Genomic DNA, 20804 nt, shown 5'->3' on the forward strand with positions numbered 1-20804 from the left:
ACTAACTCCAAACTTCAAGGTGCCCACCTGTGTCTGTCTAGACATAAATTCTCATCTGTTCACACTCAACATGATACAGCTACTCAGTACGCAACTCTATTAAAATAATAGTGTATGAATGACATAAATAGTATTAAAAATTAATCATCCCTTTTGCGGCTACTCGGCGATGTTATCACATTGCAAGTCTGAAGCAAAAATTTAAGATTTAATTAAAAGTAACTTTACAAGTTGTTTTTAGTTTTTTTCTTTTTTTATCAGATACATATTCAGACAACTATCTAATGTAATCGCACTAAATGAGCTTTTAAAATATGCCGACAGTGAACCATATAACATCTAAGTGCATATTCAAATTAAAAATTCCCAATTGCAACCAACACTATGAATTTATTAACAACTAGCGACCCGCCCGGCTTTGTTCGGGTAGTAGAGCATATATGCTTACATTTTTTGCTTACATATCATCGCGGACTTTTTTGTAGACCTATAAAACAATTCCGCCATACATTATTTTATTACATCACAAATGGATTAGGCAGTGTTGTTAATGATATCTCTCAGTCGACTTGATTTCTTTCGAGATCTCGAATAATTATCATCATATTTCAACAAATTAACACAAAACAGCATTAAAGCGTCTTGTATTACTCTCTATTGATGTGAACCGCATTAAAATCCGTTGCGTAATTTATAAAATCTAAGCTTATTTTTTTATACAACTTAGAATGGCAAACAAGTTGTCGGCCCACTTGATGGAAAGTGGTAACCGTCGCCTATAGACATGAGCAGTACCATGTACATAACAGAGTATACTGTTTCGCCCATGATACCCCCCATGCGTTGCCTTTCCTGAAGACTCAGGTGTTATTCCTCTGTACCCTGTAAATTCAATAACATATCCCACCCTTTAAACCGAAATACAGCCATGCAAACACAACTACTCCATGGTAGAAACACGAATGGGACAGTGTCCAAGCAAACGAATTTTGTATAGACGGCGAGAAACGACTTTGTTTTATACTATCAAGTTCCAGATTTTAATTACATCTCAAGTGAAATAAAATTAAATAAATATGTTTTTGGTAAAATTTAAGAATTTTTAATTCTTATTAAGTAGCAAACATCGTAGTAGTAAAGTCAAGAAACAAAAAATTTTTTATATAAATTAATTTTATAATGTTACATATTCTTCTAACTAGTAAATTTTAAAACTTGGATATAGATATTGATCTCATTTTTGTTTGGCGAAGTAGAAACGACGCATACTCCAAATATTATACTTGGTATAATATTAGGAATATTATACATTATTATAAGTATTAAATTATACTTGTTATAAGAAGCGTATATATTAAACTTGGTTTTAATTTCACATTTATGGTTTTGATGAGATTCAAATAACATCATCATCATACCAGCCGATGACCGTCCAGTAGTTGCCACGCTTAACAGGCAGGTTGGCAACCGCAGTTAGGCTTTGTTGATGTTTTAATATATTTAAATATGCTAAGAACAAATCTATAACCATCTATTTGACAGGTAAATACATTCCATTAATCAATATTATAATCATTAAATATGCCTCTGATTACTTCATAAGGGATGATATCATGAACAAACTTTCTTATAATTTTTATATTATTTATTATATTTATAAATTCAATTTTATGTTGATAAGGCTTAATATTATGTTAATTGAATTTAACATAAAATAACAATATGTTTTTTTCATTCAATACATAAGAACCTAACTATAGATATACCTGTAATTTACAACAGAATATACTAATATTAACAAAACTCTACATTACTGTCAATTTAGTATTATACCTTTAAAAAAACCCCAAAACAACTTTATAAAATATATATCTCAGTATCGATTAGCATACACAAAATATACTAACAAAGCACCAAAGTATACTAACAAAGCACCAAAGTATACAGAATGTAACATAATCGTAAACACTCTGAATATGGCGGTCGAGCATACTGTTGGTATTAAAATGCAGAGAACAGCTTGTTTTCTCTGTTCCACATAAACTGTAACAAAGCCTTATTGCAAATGAGGTCAGAGATAGTTGAGCTGGAAGTTAGTGTAAGCATAAATTAAAACAAGCGTTTCCATAAAAAGTTGATAAATGGCTTTCCACAGGCGGCCTGACAAAAAAGGGAACTGTCGTCAGCCGAAGCGCTAACGTGCTTCATTTTGCGCCCCAGCCGACATCTGGGCCGTTTTCAACACGAGCAACTGTGAAACAAAATCTGGAAATCAAACTGCACAGACCATACTTCTATACCTACATCTAAATTATTTGATCAATATTCAAGTTTAAATATAAAGTGGGCATGTGATTAAAAATATGGAAATTGAGAGCGGTATCACATAGAGTTGGAGAGATCTTGAGTTCGAGTCTAGCCAACACTAAATTTTTTATAACTTTCTGTTATATTAATAAATTAATTATAGTTTTTTTCTAACTCTCCGGTAATGCGATGCATTGTCAACAAATACGCATGTGTAGTAGTACATTCATTAACATGATAATAGTCGACAAATACCTGCCCCAACTGGAAATACAGTCATAAACATATTTATTTTATAAATATGGAAATTTAAAGGCAAAAAAAAAACATTATAATTATATACCTTCCTCGTTAAGTAACAATTTTACAGCTGCAGGTAAGTAATAACCAATATAACTTATTTCTTAAGCATAATTTAGCAAGATCCTTAAATTAATGAATTCTTAAAAGTTGTATGGAAATCACACAAAAAAATCAATATTAATGTGTTGTGAAGCTGTAACGATATATTTTACTAATAAAGAGAGGATTACTTAATTGGCGGAAAGGTTTAAAGCCAAAATTATGCTAATATATTTCCGTTCATGCTGGATGTCAAATTTGTAAAAAAGTAACAGAAAAAAGTAAAAAATTAGGTTAATAATAATGTGTGTATTACACATCAAAAGTCTAAGCAACACATACTATTTCAAATCATTAATCAATTATTATATCATTTCTTACTTAGTTGTAAAAAAATCGAGTATACTCGTTTTTCTTTTACAACTAAGTAAGAAACAAATGTATTACAAATTGTTACAAATGTAAACAAATGTATTGTTTTTTTCCACAAATTCAAAAACGAATGCATTTGCTCAAATTTTATAGCGTTTTCTTTGCTTATTAAAATGTAGTATTCTGTATCAATTTTATGATTTAAACAATAATTTGAAAAAGTTTTGAACAAATTTAAATTTTGAGACATTTTTTACGTCATGGAGCGACGTCATTTGAACGCTGACGAAATGCAAAGAGCTTTAGGGATGTTGCAAGCGGGAAGAAGTCAAACTCAGGTATCTCGGTATTTTGGTGTCAACAGAAGCGTTATTTGCCATCCTCATCAGTGTTACACTAACACGGGAGATCCTGCTAAACAGCACCCAGGTCGAAGAAGATGTACAACCACATGGCAAGATCGATACATACAACTAACTGTAAGACGCCAGCCGATGTCAACCGCCCGAGAGACAGGTTTACGGCTACAAAATTTAAGTGGTGTTGTTATTAGCTGCCAAACTGTGCGAAATCGACTGCATGAATATGGCCTACGAGCACAAAGGCCAATTAGGTGCCCACCGATACGTCACGGGAATCGCGCTCGTCGAAATGAATGGTATAGGGAACACATTACATGGACCCGGGAACAATCGGAAAAAAAAATATTTTGCGATCAGTCTCGATTTGGTTACAAGCCTGATACTAGAAGGGTAATAGTGTACCGTCGTCCTGGAAATACTGAAAGACTGAGGTGCGTTCATCGGTGAAGTGCATCCATACAACGACTCAATAGTTATGGTATGGGCGGGTATTATGAAGAACAGATGAACTGAGCTCGTTTTTGTAAATAGTAACATGAACGCTGTAAATTATGTTGAAGATGTTCTAAGGCCTTATGTCCGTCCACTCGCACAAACGCTTAGCTCCGGCTTCACGTTGTTACATGACAATGCGCGTTCGCATACAGCTTTGCACACACGGGAGTACTTGGCAAGGGAAAACATACTAGTATTGCCTTGGCCTGCACAATCTCAAACCTCAACCCCATCAAGCATGCATGGGACATGCTCCAGAGACGTGTTGTAAAGGACTTGGATGGAGTGACAACAACCCAACAATTGATGGACTTACTAAAATTTCATTGGGAGCAATTGCCGCAGGATAATTGCTCCCAATGAAATTTTAGTTTTTTAATTTAGACAATTGAGTATTAACAGTCTCATCGATCCTATGAATAATCGGTATCAGCAAGTTCTCCATAACAGAGGAGGCCACACTTTGTATTAATTTGTGCATTTTTTGTACAACCATTTTATTTTATTTTAAGTTTAATTGATTAAGCACCTTACTTTGTACTACGTACATACAATACTTACTTATAATTATTGTTAATTAAGATTATTAAAAAAAAGTTGTTTAATATCAAAAAAGCATTTTTTTTAAATGGATGATAATGGAATGGTAACCCCACCCGCGCTATCGGTATACACTGGCGGGGCACCAGTGAAGAATGATAGGTGAGGATGAAGTAGGTCAGTTAGCCCATCGTGACGAATTCAACAAGAATTGTTCACGATGGTTTCCAGGGGAAACCACATGGAGGTCGACCTAACCTATATATCTTATATTGCTAGCAATTTTCCCGCCATCAAAAAAGCATTAAAAAATAATATAAATAAGAAAATACTAAGGTTTTAATGCGAAAACACATCGTAAATTTGAAATTTGTATGTGTTGCTTAGACTTTTTTGATGTGTATATTTTTGTTGGTATCATAGCTAATTGGTTTTATTTCCTAAGACAAATCGAGATTATAATTTTCATTCTAGCAGACACTAATAAACATGCAAATTTTAAATATGCAAAAAAATATCAGACAGTTACGTTACAACAAATAACTTTAAATTTTATAGTATTTTATTATCCAAAATTTTGACAATACTCTACCTTACTTAAAACAGTTGCCCTCTATAGACATAAAGAGCAAAATAAGCACTTTTCTAGTATTTGATAATACTAGAAAAGTGTTTTACAAATATTAAACTGTGCTACAGTTTAATATTTGTAAAACAGGAATGGATATTCCCATTTGAACCGTATGTCGTCCAGTAGAGCACAAAAAACATGTCCATCCGACATTGCTGCCAATTGGAATAATTTACTTGTAGATTAAAATACAAACTATAGTAACATATGGATTCCCCAAGCAAACAGCTTTGTTATTACGCATTATAGAAAGTACATTTAAGGATTAATAGTATTGAAAAATAAATAAACAAAAAGATACTTTATCTTTTTGTTGAAGAATTTCTACGTACCTACATGCATTGCATAGATATTTTTAAAGACTAAATATAATGTTATATCAACTATTATATGTAACATTTAAAATTTAAGAATAATTAGATATTTAGACAACACCGATGGAAATATCTATTAATAACAGATAACAGTAACCTGCTGCTATTAATTTGAAACAAATAATTATATCTAACTAATGTCACATTAACACTACACTAAACATGACAAAGAATGCAATAAATATTCTCAGAGATGCAGTACTAGATGTTGCGGAATGTAATACAGAAGGCAACAACGTTAATAAAACCGCAATACGCCACCATTAGAGGCGACCGAGTCTACAGACGGAATGTTAAGCCTTCTCAGACGCGCAATAAAGGGACATGTGCACCACCGCACATAAACCCGTGCGACTACCACTAGTTGGCTCACTCCACTTTAGCCAACTTTCTTCATATCATGTTAAACAACATACCCATAACTCTTATTTAATTGAAACTCGCTCTGATAACAATAGTCCATTCGACAGATTATTTCCATAAAGGATTACATAAACGTTTAATTTCCCGTGTAGGCATAGGCAGAACCCACAAACTATCTGTGTACCGAAAGTTGAGTAATCCACAAACGTTCCCTTTAATTGGTTTACCACAGACCTCTATTAACGAAATAAGATGGGAAATCAGAGTATTAGCATAACAGTGAATTCAATTAGGGTTCACAAAGAGGATTACAACTTTTACAATGAACGGAAAGTTAACTCAGGGGCCCGATTCAAACTAACGTGGAATAATCAAAATTTGAATGAATATGATTATTAAGTTAAAATTAGATTCGTTTCCGACCGCAATCATCCTTGAAATCTCAATTTAAAGGACTCATGTAGTTTTTGTAATGGATATAACATTTCGTCTCGCAATCATGACGTGTCCTACAATTACATAGGAGCGTGATCTACGGAGCGGGCACTATTGAGTGGTAATTCACTAAGGTCCGAGATATCCGGTACTTCGATTGTTATTTACCTAGATTATAAACTTGAACAGTGAACAATATATTATACAGTATGACAGCTGAACGTGCAAATGCACCTCGATAATAGCCAATTGTTGGTACTAATACTACTGTACTCGTATGCGATGCAAATTATATTACAGTATGTTATACTAGATACTACATTACTATATATCTTCAAGCTAGGTAAATAATGGGATAGGCAACGTACGTAGAAGAGTTACTAAATCTCTGTAATCAGTAATAAAAAAAAATCAATTATATTTATTCTAATTTATTTATTGACTTGCACAATACCTAAAGTGAGGTTGTAAATCGAAAGTCATAGGATAGAAAAGGACTTTTGAATCATAAGCGTTAAACTGTATCTAAATAAATATTAGAACAAATATTTCGATCACTTATGAATTAAAACCAAAATCAATGACCAATTTTTCATTGTAATTTTACCTAAACTTTTGAGAAGAGAAATTAAATATGCCATAACCTGCACCCTGCAATATTAACCGCAACTAAACCCTTCTCTATTGCAATTTAGAAAAGCAGTATTCTGTAATGTTTTCTATAGTATGTATATAAAAGTACACGTTAGAACTTACGAATGATGGCATTTATGTCGATATTGCAATGAATGGAATTATTGTCAACGATAGCTGCAGATAATCAGATTTGAAATAAAGTTACAATCTCATTTTTTTAATTTCTTAGTCATCTTCCATTTAGATTAGAGAAACGTGCTAAAAGCATATTTTTCCAAAATATCAACAACTTTTACATATATTTTATTTCTAGGATTTATGAATGAATGAATGAGTAGACTTTATTTGCATTATACATAATAGGAAATAAGCAAGGCAATTTACAAACACAACGATACAATTGTATAAGTACAATAAGGCGGTCTTATTGCTGAGAGCAATCTTTTCTGTGAGATTTAATAAGGATAAAAATCTCACCTCATACCTAAAGTAATAATAAACTCGCTTATTTATCATATCATTTTATGTGCCACTCATAATGACGTCTGTCAAACAGACGCACTATTCTTTAATACTCATTACAAAAATTTTCAACATTTGTTTCGAATTCATCCTGAAGTCTTTTTTCTTCTTCCCGTTATTAATATATATAGACGTCGTTAGAAATGAACAGGACTTTTAAAAATAATACTCATTACAGTACCTAATATGAAGACCTCCACCATTTTTTATACGTATGTATTTTTATTCAAAAATAGGAGGTTTATAATTTTTTATTATAAAATTAGCCACGCTAAAAACTCTGCCTGGGGCTTAAAGGCCGTTACAGTGGAGTAATTAAAATTCAACCGCGATCCTACAAATATAATTCTAATCTTGTAGTATTAACTTTATGTATATTTATTAGATTTACAAAAACTGCCATACTAAATGGATCAAATTAAATTAAACGTCACATCGTAATGCGCAGTTCCCTAAAATTCTTGAAATTGTATATCCGGGCAATAACGAGGTACAAGTAGGAATGTAATGTCGACAAAAAAACATTTTTTTATTTTTAATTAATCCACAAAGTGATAACAGGGTTTGTTTTATTGTGACTGATTAAGGTACAGCGTGTGCTCGTTAGGCAGGTGTGATGCGCAATCGCTTCCGTTGTCAATTAGACGCATAAAGTGCCGCCGCGCAGTAACGTCGCACCACATAAATCCTAGGAACTGACGTCCAACATAGAACACTAGTGTTGCAACTACGTATCGTGATGAACTACTTCTTTAGCCGCTCCAGTCGCTAGTAATAGTTATTTATAGTTTACGCCAACAATGTTTTAAAAGAGGATATTAACTATATCTTATAGAACGTAATATTTTGACAGTATATCCTCATATTATATTCCAGGCAGGATCAATTTATATATGTTTAATATGGCTTTTTTGGCGGTTTACCATAAAACGTTGCAAAAATTCCTCGTTCATTAAAGTACAATAATGCAAACTGCGCTACATCTAACGCTTAAAGCATTTAGGTCGTAACTAAGTGACGTCACGTAGCTCACAGTGAAAGCCAATAGAAGCGAACAATGTGTGTCGCTTGCGCAACTCGAGCGATCGTTGAGGAACAATGGCGGTTTAATAGAGCCATTCGTTACTTCATTGCTTATTCATCCACGCCCCCAACGCCTCTGCGACGCAACGCCACTGTCGCGATTGATGTCCTCGTGAGTAACTCTAGAATACCTTTCGTATCACAAACTGTCGCTCCAACTTATACTAAGACTAAAGTCAACAAGTAATATTACTGTTACAAAACAGAGAAGTTACAATGCTATATTTATGTAAACTATAATGCACAGTGTAATTATATGTACATTTGACTTAACATCAAAAGGTGTTCTCTACCAATCGATCATTGGACAAACAGTATAATATATACATTACATTTCTGAAACGAAACCTAAAGTATCCAGATTGGTTAAACTAAAAATTTCTTGGTCTAGATACTTTATCAAGATACTTTAGCAAGATGACTGAAAAACTAGACAGACAGAGGCAGATTAGACGAAGCCTTGAATCTTAAAATACTCCGATAATAAATAACTTACAAGAAGACAGAAAAGTAAAATCATTATAGTCTAAGCCTTTGTTACTACAAATTTGATCATCAGATTTTAAACTTCACCTTCACAAAACCAGATCGTTGTTTTTTAAACCTTTGTAAACATCAATCTAGCTAACAAACTGACGGCCTGCGTGATGGATAATGGTACCGTTATCTACAGACATGAAGAGCAAAACACACCCCTTTTTTACTGATCAACAGAGCTAAAGCGAGAGTCATTATTCGCCAAAGACATTTCTTTAGCATAAAACTAAAAACTAGGATTGTGATCGATATTATAAGTGCCTGAACACGATCAAACGTTATCCCAAATACAATGTGTCGAGATATTTTATCCATAGCGCGCATGATAAATGAGGAAGACCCTGGCTGTATCACATTCATTATTGCCTCACAGTACGCATGACGTTATCAAAAACTTGTTACCACCGCTAACCCGTCTGTAGAACGATCGTTTGGCCCCGGACGCCACCTCGGGGACTTGTTTCAGATGCCATTTCTCGCTGGTAAACAACAAAACAGCTTATAATTTATCTTGACCATGGCTTTGTTGCCTTTATTTATGATATATGCATAGTAATCTCGTAATGGCGATAAGTTATAGTCTTTGTAATCATTCCCACAACATAAAATTTAAATGTTTTACGTTTTTTAAAATTAATTTATTGAATTAAAATTTAGCAGTTTGTGAAATATAAACTTTCTTTTACTTTGAAATTATCAACATTCACATCTGTACAAATTATTTAATCGTATAAATATTTTCTTAGAAATCTTATTTCCAGTAATTCTGATTACATACATACAGTCATACAGATAACTATTATTACTACAGGACTGTCCAAAAAGAATTGTATTTCGTTATATTTTTACACTTTTGCCAAATTATGTCATATATAATCTATATCATATCGTGATATAATTTATCAAAATCTGTCGAAATTATCATGATAATACCAAAATCAATACATATGAACTTGTAAAATTATTACAAACTCCAGAGATACGAATAAACCCACGACTCTAAAATTAATTCTGCGTGATGTAAAATATAAAGACATGAATTACACAACATATAGAGACTCTTACTGATAAAGCAATTTTCTTTTTTCTTGATAATTTTATTATTTGCTACAGTAGTGGCGTCATATTATTAAAAATACGATATATATATATTGTCATTATGATAAACTCACGCCATTTTCTCTTTGATATCTGCAGATATTACGTACTATTTATTCCTATCCCGACAGCTCCTTTAATAATAGTTTATATTATAGTAGGTACAAAACGCGACAAGTCATGCACGATACATTTCCACAGAACAGTTAACAATCGTTCAATTTGTAGAGCCAGAGGCTCAGTCCCTGTACAATGGTGGTGCACGCGACGATTCCGAATAGATATTCTCATGAGTAGAATAACGTACAACAATCAAGATGTCATTTTTCAACTACCCACGCCATGAACACTGGAGCGAGTGAACAGTAAGAAATATTGTCGACAACGGCCACGCGTATACTACCTTCATCCAGACTAGATTGTACAAAAGCGCCTAGCGTACAGGACAGTATCTAGGTGCATAGTCATCAAAAGCAATAGTTCGGTATTATACAAACCTCCAAACACTATTATAGAAATATATTTTTTTCTTTTCAAACAAGCAAAATAAGTTTATCTGAAACCGGCATGAAATAAAGTTATAAAAGTGGAAGAAGAGAAACTTTTTGGTTTTATGATATTCTCTTTTCTATCTTTCTCTATCATAACATGTGGTGTTAATCTTTCGAAACACGCAAACAATATAGTGAAGAAGGTACGATTAAATTGAATAGATTTATTAAATTAAAGTGAACATGCCGCATGCCTTTACAAAGGCCGGAAACTGAACACAGATTTTCACATACAACATTGTTACCAAGCCTTACAAAATGAACGAACTAAATGACTGTACCTGAATCATTAATAGTATAGTTTGTCGAATCTTAAAACGAATTATTTTATGCTAAAATGTTTAGCTCAATCTAAACTAGCTAAGCAGTCTGGAATACAACAATGTCATTATCGTTAGCTATCAGTAACATCTTATGAATAATATCCAAATATATAAAGTTTGCGAAATAAGTATAGCACTCATTGTATCCACGCACCAATAGCTCGAAATTGCCAAACACCGACAATGACAACATGAAGTGCAACCTAATCGTAACATCTATTTTTAGTGGCCATTAAATAATTCCAGAATGTTAGTTCTATACATATTAGCCGTATACAAAGTAACTAAATGTATAGTAGTCGCTTTTCTGCAACGCTCATTATAACAATTCACAGAAGTCAGTGAGCAATTTATCGACTTTGATGGAAACTTGTGGCGAGAAATGATAGTAATTATTGACACGAACCGCCGCTCCAGGCAAACGTCGTCCATTCGCTGCGAAAGATCACAGCCGTCCACTAACTCGAAAATTCCACATTCATAACGGGGCAAGCCCTTGAGCAAGAACAGAGGCAGTTTCAGCCTCGTTTACAAATCGCAAACGGTGTTGTTACTATAAAATGATAAAACGGACAGATATAAATGGATAAATTATTTAAATATAATATATATATATATATATATATATATATATATATATATATATATATATATATATATATATATATATATATATATATATATATATATATATATATATATACTAGCTGACCCCGTAAACGTTGTTTTACCACTTATTGCGAAATATAAAAATCGCGATTAAAAGACAGGGGTTGATCGTAAAACGATGAAAATTTAAAGTTGTGTGTATTTTTCATTGCTAAATCATAATAAAATAAAAATGGAAAAATTTGTTAAAAAAATAAAAAAAAAATTTTGGGGAGGGTCACCCTTATCATTGAGGGGTATGAAAAATAGATGTTGGCCGATTCTCAGACCTACCCAATATGCACAAAAAATTTCATAAAAATCGGTAAAGCCGTTTCGGAGGAGTTAGGAGGAGTCTTAATTCTCAGAAATAGAATACGCCTGAGAAATACCATTGACGCAGATCATGTCTATAGAGGACGATCACCATTTTCCATTTGTTTGCCTTTCCCAGTCAAATAAGATCATCAATTGATTGTAACCTACAATAGACCAAATATAACACAATATCTAGTCCAAGTTAATGAGCAAATACAATATCAAAGATGAATTACAAATGATAAAAAAATTAATCCAACAAATGTAGCTGTCTCGATACGATTCCCATAGAAATGTTTTAACAATCAACAAAAGTCATTACGGAATGTAAGAAAACATTGCTACAGGACTTCCCGCTGTACTCTCATCTGGTAAGTGGGAACAAATAAGAGTCAAAGGCAAACCAATCCTTTTAGGGCCAACTATTTCTATCGAGTAGCATCTTTTGTTATTATACAATGGCGCATCGATCGCAGTAGATTGTGCGGAAACGTTCGGGAACCGCTAACGAATACTGCGACCGCGAAGCTAATTGAAGTTATTGCAGCCGCTGACTCTAATCCCGTCGTCCGTTTGTAAAAGACTGGCCACGTTCTTAGACGAAAATGGTCGAGTATTAAGGACTTCAAATTTCTCCATTATAAAATGAAAATTTGCGAGTGTACTTATATACGGACAGTACCTGTTTATTTTTGTGATTATTTATACCAATAATGATATTCAACTTTGGAAAACAAACAGATGGAGTTCGAACTAAAAATTAATAAATATAAATTACAAAAATTGTCAATTGATAATCTTCATAGTTTCGCGAGGTTATATAATAATAATAGCAACACAATATTATCCGACTCTAAAGATTATGATCCTCGCTCCATCGAAGTTAACAAGCATCTCAATTTTAACGAATTTTGTTTAATTACAATAACCGGGACCGATAGCACAATGATGTTGAAAAACATTTTAGATTTATCTTTCTATAAATTAATAATTTTAGTTAAAAAGAACTTCCTAAGTGAACAAATCTTCACTAAATGATTACTTAAAAGATACATAAAAAGACATATTATTTTCAGTAGCGATTTTCAATATATGATAACCTCCATAGCAAAGTGATAGGCACTTACTTTACATAAATGAAGTTTTGGATTCAAATATTGGTTAGATCATTTTAAGAAACAAAACTTTCTATACTAGCTCGGGTTTGAATGTTCAGGGTTATACCCCAAGATATTCGCTGGCTGGTTACTAATAACACAGGAAAACTTATAATTTTTCTTATAATATACGTATTTAAATTGTTAGACATATAACTGTGTGATATATGATGACTGACTTAAGAAAGCAACAGTCGAGTTTCTTAATGTCATAAACAATAATACAGTACCTCAAGCTACGCATATCACAATAACTCTACCGCCTAGAAAGCTCTAACTCTTGTAGGGTTTCAAAAATCCAATAAACATGTTAACTGCGCTCTCAAACTAGCCATTGATAATTTTAATGCTCTGTCTAGCCCGCAGGAGTACAACATATTTTCTCACAGATATTAATGGCTATTTCTCAGCAACTAATCGGATTGTTACGTGTGATATTTTGAATAATGTTAATTTATGTATTATTTGTAAAATCACAATTAATAATTAAAAAACGTACCTTTATGTAACAAAAACCAATGAAATTAACCTAAAAACTAAGCTGTTTATAACATAACAAAATAAACACACTGATAAACAAAAATAGAGGAATAATAACAAACATTTGAGTTTATTATTGCATATATAGTATACCTTAATTTGGTACATATCATGTAAAAAAATATCCAACTTAAAAACTTTTATTACAATTTTAATCATTTTAAGGCTTTTTATTTTTACAATATATACATACGAGTAAAAAATATTCTAGTATATTTTTCAGAAATTTTATTGGCGTCGCTACTACTATCAGCTTTCGGTTTTCTCAGATCATCAAACATAATTGTGTTTCAAGAAATTCACAATACAAAATTAAGTCTACTTAGTTTTTAGCAACGTACAAAATAGATGATTATTGATACATAAATAGAATAACATACCTGTTAAATGGTTCCCAGTAAACTCGAAGTCATCGTCCTGGTCCCAGTGCTTTAGAGAAAGGTTACCAAGTGGCGTAGCGTTGGCGAACTCCAAATTGGCGAAATGCCAGTCAAGAATTTGTCTATCACGAACCGATAAGTATACGGAACTGAAAACATTTTACTTTTTAATATAAAATCAGAACTTTTATATGAGTATAAACAGGGTTAATAATATATTATAACCATATATCATTTGTTAGAAGAAATGACTAAATTCGAAAATATTAAAAAAACTGCTATGAATTTATTTTTATGTGTCAATATCTTGTAAGAAATTTTTCAAACCATATGTATGTGCTAGTTTTCACCTCAGTACTATTCTAATATGTTATTAAGAAATACAGAGTACAAGTAACTTAACTACCTATGGGTAAAATATTTTGAAAACATTGTCTTATATCATTTTATACTAACAAAGCACTATTATAAATGTTAACAGATTTGAATTAATTTGATACTAAATACATATGATACATTTTATTTTCACATGAACAAAGTCACGGATTACGGCTAGTTTATTTCAATTAAATTAATGGCACATTAAATCCAGATGAGTCAATAAACATACAATGTTACTTAAGTCTGTGCATTGTGACAGGTGCCAAGAATTGTAACCAGACACGACTATTAATGTGCAGAAACAATGAACTTTGCTAATGTTACTCAATGTATCATACATTGTTTATAAACAATATTGGAGGATGCAATTGGTAAACCATCTATAAATATAATCCTTAGTAATATTATAAATGAGAAAGTTAGTTTGTTACTTCTTAGCGCCTTAACGATTGAACCGATCACTATGAAATTTGATATATACGTTACTTGGGATAACACAGGGCATAGGCTTACTATCCTAGTCAGCGAATATACCCCGCTCACGCGGGTAAGATGGTAGGCAAAATAGTATTGTAGTAATGAGCGAGGCCTCTCATAATATACATTATTCTAGTAATATATATTAACACACACACACACACACACGTAATAAATTTATTAATTAAAATAATTGATAAGGTAGAGACATTCTCAAATTGACAGCCAGTGCAAACAAACGTAGAGCCCTACGCTAGATTGCACAACGACCTCCAGCAGTGTATTACAGTAAATATGGGATGCTTGAGAGGGTTCTTTGTAAGAATCGGCAGTGGATAATAAATAGCTGAAATAATGATAATCTTGATACCTTGGCGGATTGGATTCCAGTTGTGTCAATTTCTCCTCAATATTGGCATTTTGGGTAACTAATGAATCATACTCATTGCATAACTGGTTCATCTCTCTGTTAAGGCGACGTAAATTAAACTCTTGCAAGATACTCGCTTCACCCGTCGCACCCCTCTCCCTCTCAACTAGGAGCGCATCTTTCTCAACTTTCATTGATTTCAATAACTCTTGTATGTCAGTCATCCTGGTAAATTGTAAAAAAATGCAATTTAAGTTGCAACTTCAATACATCAAATTCGATATTATTTTAGACAAGTATTTTTTATACTTATTATTATTATATTATTGACAGAAAACAAAACAGAACTCATTTAGATGGAAAGTGGTAATCGTCGCGCATAAACATAAACATCATGGAAAACAGAATTTATACTCTTTTGGTGCGAATCGAATGCACAACTAGATTTATTAAATGTTCAGTCCTCGCTAATAATACTACCCCACCCAAGACTCCTGACTCAATTGTTGCTATTCCTCAGTACTTAGGTTTTATGCCTTTTGTGTCAAAAATTTATGCACTGAAGAACCTACCGTTCTGGGGAGGGAAGAGATTGTCAGTAACGAGTTTAACAGCCCCATTGCTAGCAATATACCTTACCATGTTGACCCCCACGCGTTTTCCCCTGGAAACCAAGGTGGTTAATTCTTGTTGAATTATTCACAATGGGCCACTGACCAACTGACCTGCCTTCATCATATATCACTGGTACCTAATCAGCATATACTGATAGCGCAAGCGGGATAACCATTCCATTTTCACCTATTAATAAATCTACCATTCTGGGGAAAAAGGGGAAGGGATTGTTAGTAACAGGGCAAAACGCATACGTGTAGTATTCTAAAAGAGGAGATTGGGTCCTTTTTATACCAGTCTTGAGGGTGAAGTCACAGATAGAGTTAGTTTAATTATAAATAATTCATTTATATACTTAATACATATATTTCAATTAACAATACTTATACTTACTTATTTAAATTAGTTTTAAATTTTTCTTGTAAAGTTATCACAGCTTTCAAATGTTGTATCTAAAAGATATAATTAATACTTTATTAACAAAATACAATTACAATTTATAATTCATATTTAATTTAAATAAACGAGAGAAAGACAATGAGACTAATATAATTATAATTGTTTTAATATAATGAATCAATTGTTTGACCTGTTTGTGTTTGACATTCTTCTGTTGGAGTTTGATTACCCACTCTAATGCCTGACCAAGTGAGACCGGAGTATCATTATAATAATTGAAGTCAACTTGGTGAGATAAATAAGAAGTAGCATCGAGAAGACGGTTGAACTCACGTTCCACCTATAAAAATAATAATACGTAATATAACATACAAATGTATATGTATATTATAAAATCATAATATTAAATGTATGAGTTACTCAACCTACACTATTTTCATGTGTCTACACAATTTTTTTTCTTATGTTTGTTGAGAATAGACAATTTAGTGGGCTAAAAGATAAAACCTTTTTTTTATTTTTGACCACTGTTTTAAATCGTCTCCATAAAAGGCAAAATGGGGCAAACACAGTCGCAACTATAACAAGTAGCATTAAACTCTTTTCAACTGACTTTAAAAAGAAGGTTCTGGATTCGGAGATATTTTTTTTAATGTTTGGAAAATTCTTTTTTTATCTGAAAGGATATACTTATCGATCAGTTCCATATAAATTTTATCAAAATTGGTTCAATAGTTTAGTTTTGAGATCAAAATATGTAAGTGGTTTTGTCACAATTATAATAACTTTTTTGTGAAGCAAAATCTTTAATTTTATTATATCGATAATAAGAGCAAATTACCTGTCAAATGCTTTGCATATTATTACTGAAATGTAGTAATATTTTAAGATATAACACAAACGAAAATTTTACAATTATTATAGTTACAATAATCTTGTTTAGAGCATTCCCTGCATGTACACAAGACTTGTTTGCAAGTATCATAGATGAACCAGCTGTCATTGTGTTTAATCATATTAGAAAATAATCCCAAGGGATCATTAGAAAATATGAGTAATAGATACAAAAATTGAATACTTTTTAATTTTTAAAATTTTAAAATTATTAATTCCACATACCATTTCGTCTTTATGTTTAGGTACTTGATTGCCAGTGGCTTCATACAGTGGACACTTCTGTTTGATCTTATGCAATTCCATATTCATCTGAACTGATAATGTGGTTACTGGGTTGCCTCCTAACCCTGTTACCACCATAGCTCCTGTAGAATAAAATATATAAGAGTGTATTAAACGTACCCAATTGATTTTACTAAATAAACAGTCTTCATAATTAATATAATTTTTGTGCATGATTTTATGAAACCATTATGATGAACCAATATTATTTAATTTTAATATTTCAAAATTAATTATTAAATATAGATAATAATTATTGTCATATCAATACTAAAGTTTCAGCACTGATTAAGGTCTAATACATTTTATAAACAGCAATCCTATAATGTTGTAACCACTACACATTCTGGTTGCAGCTTCTCCATAAGCTTTCAATACATTTCATAAAAATATTAAAGCCCATTAAATAAATTAAGAAAAAACATTATGGAAATAAACTGTTGTTAATGATTCTCAGGATTTATATTTTAGATTTAAATATAAAGAATCTAGCAAGCTAAAAAGGTTTTATCCATATTAACCATATACTATGTGTACATTCATTCTTTAGTCAATCTCCTATATTTCGAGCTAATCCGTCGCCCGTATCCAATAGCGAGGATGGATCGCTCTGTTATTTACGCGACCCAAAAACAAAACCACACAGGTTAAAAACTTGACATTTTAAACATCTACTATGTATTTTTGCAATTTTTACCCTAAAAGGGGTAAAATAAGAAACATAGGATTACATAGAAATTTGTCATTTTCAAAATTAGAAGCATGAAATTTCTGTTTTAAGTTTGTGGTTAAAAATAAATAAAAGCGTATTTAAACATTTTTGACAATCCATCTCTTAAAAGGATGTCCATCATTTTTATAGTTAGAATCATGAAATTTCACATACAAGGTTCTAAAATAGTGGTTGAAAGTTATGGAGCCATCCATGTTCATGCGTGCAGTGCAATAAAATTGTTGATTTAGTAAGAAATTTAATAATTATAAATATATATAACTTAGCACTGCACGTACTAGGTCAATGTAGCGCCCCACCAGTTTTGTATTAATTACCTATATTATTATAACAGTTTATTTTAAACATAATGTACAAAGACAACTATAATCAAAATATATAAAAATGTGCAAAGAAAAATAAAAACGCCGTAATATACTAATTTGTAACCAGAATAAAATTTCATACTTCTTATTTTAAAAATCACAGACTTCCATACAAACATTTAACCCTTATACTTACAGTGGAACAAAGCCACGGGCAACAGCTAGTTTATTTATATCGTTTCACTTTCCTGGTTTTAATAGGGATAATTTAAAGATCATACAAATGATACCTCTATAAACTAGCTATCTAAATATACTTGAGTACATTTACCTAAATCAGCAACATAAGGCCCCTTTCGATATGTGACAACTCTTCCACCGACTCTATCTCTACCCTCCAATATGACAACCTCACATCCAAATGATGTTAATTGACGACCAGCAGCCAAGCCCGACACTCCTGAAACATAATATAGTGGCACATTTTTACTTTTTTTTTTATTTTTCTTATTACTTGCTTACTTTCAGAAGTGGCGTAATGGATTCACTGTAGATTATTTTATTAATTACTTTAATTTTTTTTAAAACAGGTTTTTTATCAACAGAGGGTCTCACGCAAAATGTATCTTACTTATATCCAATTTAGGTTTATATTAAAAGTAAATAATTTGAAAAAATTCATATCACCCCTCTGTATAATATTATTATTATTTTTAAATAAATTGCAATCACTGTGTAATATCATATAGTTAATGTTTAATGAGCCATTACACAGTGATAGAAAATTTGTATAGATTAACTCAAGCTTAACTCATAAGTTATCATAAAAAAAATATCTGACTAGTCATGAATCAGTGAATTATAAATGAAATATAAATAGCAACAAACTGGGCAACAGAGTGACAAACTGGAAAATCAAGTTCTATTGACAAAGCTAAACAAATATACATAAATTAAAATTAGAAACTGAATCCCTGAATTTAAAGACTGAGTAAAACCAACAATTACAATACTGAATGAATGACCCATGATAATTATTATTCAACAATAAACATATATAGGCACATACTGATTTTCATATTTCAAGTGTTTTTTTTTTTTTTATGTATCATTAAGATAGACAGAGAACTTGATAGTTTATATGATAAAAAATAACAAATATTATCTATAGACTATAGATACCATTATTAAACAATGTACAGGGAGTACATTGTATTGTTTTATTAAAGTATTTTATGTATATAAAGTTGGTCATTTATTAATCGCTGCTCCAGAGGACTAAAATGCCCTTAACTATATGTTTTAAATGTTCTTTAAGGAATTTATCCATGTTGGTTCTACCCTTTAACTATTATTACTAAGAACATTGTAACTTAAATATCAAATCAAAAAGAAATATGAGTACCTGCTCCAATGATAATCACTTTTGGTCTCTGTTTCCCTTTAGGTGGATTTGGTATAGGTGTGATACGCTCATATATGCCATAGTTAATAAAGCCATGTCTCTCTAAGAATGTATGACATCTCATAACCAAAGCGGGGTCACCATTGTATGGAGGCTGAAATATCAATCATTGCAATCATTATAACAACAATACATACATAATATTTAATACAATTAGATATTCTATTACTGTATATTCAAAATAGCTTTCTTTTTAATGGATGATAATGGAATGGTAACCTCGTCTATGGTATACACAGACGGGGCGCCAGTAGAGGATGATAAGTAAGGATGAAAGAGCAGATCAGTTAGCCTATCATGAAGAATACACCTGGAATTCAGTACGATGGTTTCCGGAGGGGACCACATGGAGGTCAACCTGATAGGGTAATATTGCTAGCAACGAGACTGATAGTCTGCATGACTAACAATCCCTTTCCCCCCTTCAAAATATATAGGCATCCAATATCATATTATTTCAAGTTATCGAAAATACTTCAATTAGATCATTAGATTATAGTACTTTTTCTATCACTAAATTAATTATTATGATTAATATGTCAAACATATTGCTTTCATCATAAAAGCATGAATTTAAAGATATTATTAAGTTATAACTATAATATATTGAGTTTACCTCCATTTTCTGTATAGAATATTCTGGGGTAAGTTGTTTCTTTGGATTTTCAAACCACAATTTTAGTATACGGTTTCTTATTTGAATAAAAGCATGACTGGAAGCTCCTTGAAGATCTGAGAAACATTCTGCCTCTAGTGAAGACATTTTATCAAATGGCAATCGTGACTGAAAAGCGGCTCCTTCCAAACTGCAATAATATATTTATCATTTTATGTATAGGCTTTCGAAAATAAAAAGAAATTCAATT

At 31.8% G+C, this 20804-nt stretch overlaps 1 protein-coding gene across 1 annotated transcript in view; it reads right to left on the minus strand.

Moving 5' to 3' along the window:
* The window catches only part of LOC113509806 (lysine-specific histone demethylase 1A), a 346558-nt gene that overhangs the window by 324979 nt on the left and 775 nt on the right, over positions 1-20804 (minus strand). Inside the window, exons 3-10 of the mRNA XM_026893231.3 lie at positions 20555-20744; positions 19879-20032; positions 18805-18933; positions 17376-17518; positions 16447-16596; positions 16251-16309; positions 15243-15467; positions 14015-14163 (exon numbers count right to left, since the gene is read on the minus strand). Coding sequence (XP_026749032.2) covers positions 14015-14163; positions 15243-15467; positions 16251-16309; positions 16447-16596; positions 17376-17518; positions 18805-18933; positions 19879-20032; positions 20555-20744 — 1199 coding nt within the window. The remainder of the gene's footprint in view (positions 1-14014; positions 14164-15242; positions 15468-16250; positions 16310-16446; positions 16597-17375; positions 17519-18804; positions 18934-19878; positions 20033-20554; positions 20745-20804) is intronic.

This window comes from Galleria mellonella, unplaced genomic scaffold (genome assembly GCF_026898425.1).
Source record: "Galleria mellonella isolate WM207_F2 unplaced genomic scaffold, CSIRO_AGI_GalMel_v1 utg57, whole genome shotgun sequence".
Classification (NCBI taxonomy): Eukaryota; Metazoa; Arthropoda; class Insecta; order Lepidoptera; family Pyralidae; genus Galleria; species Galleria mellonella.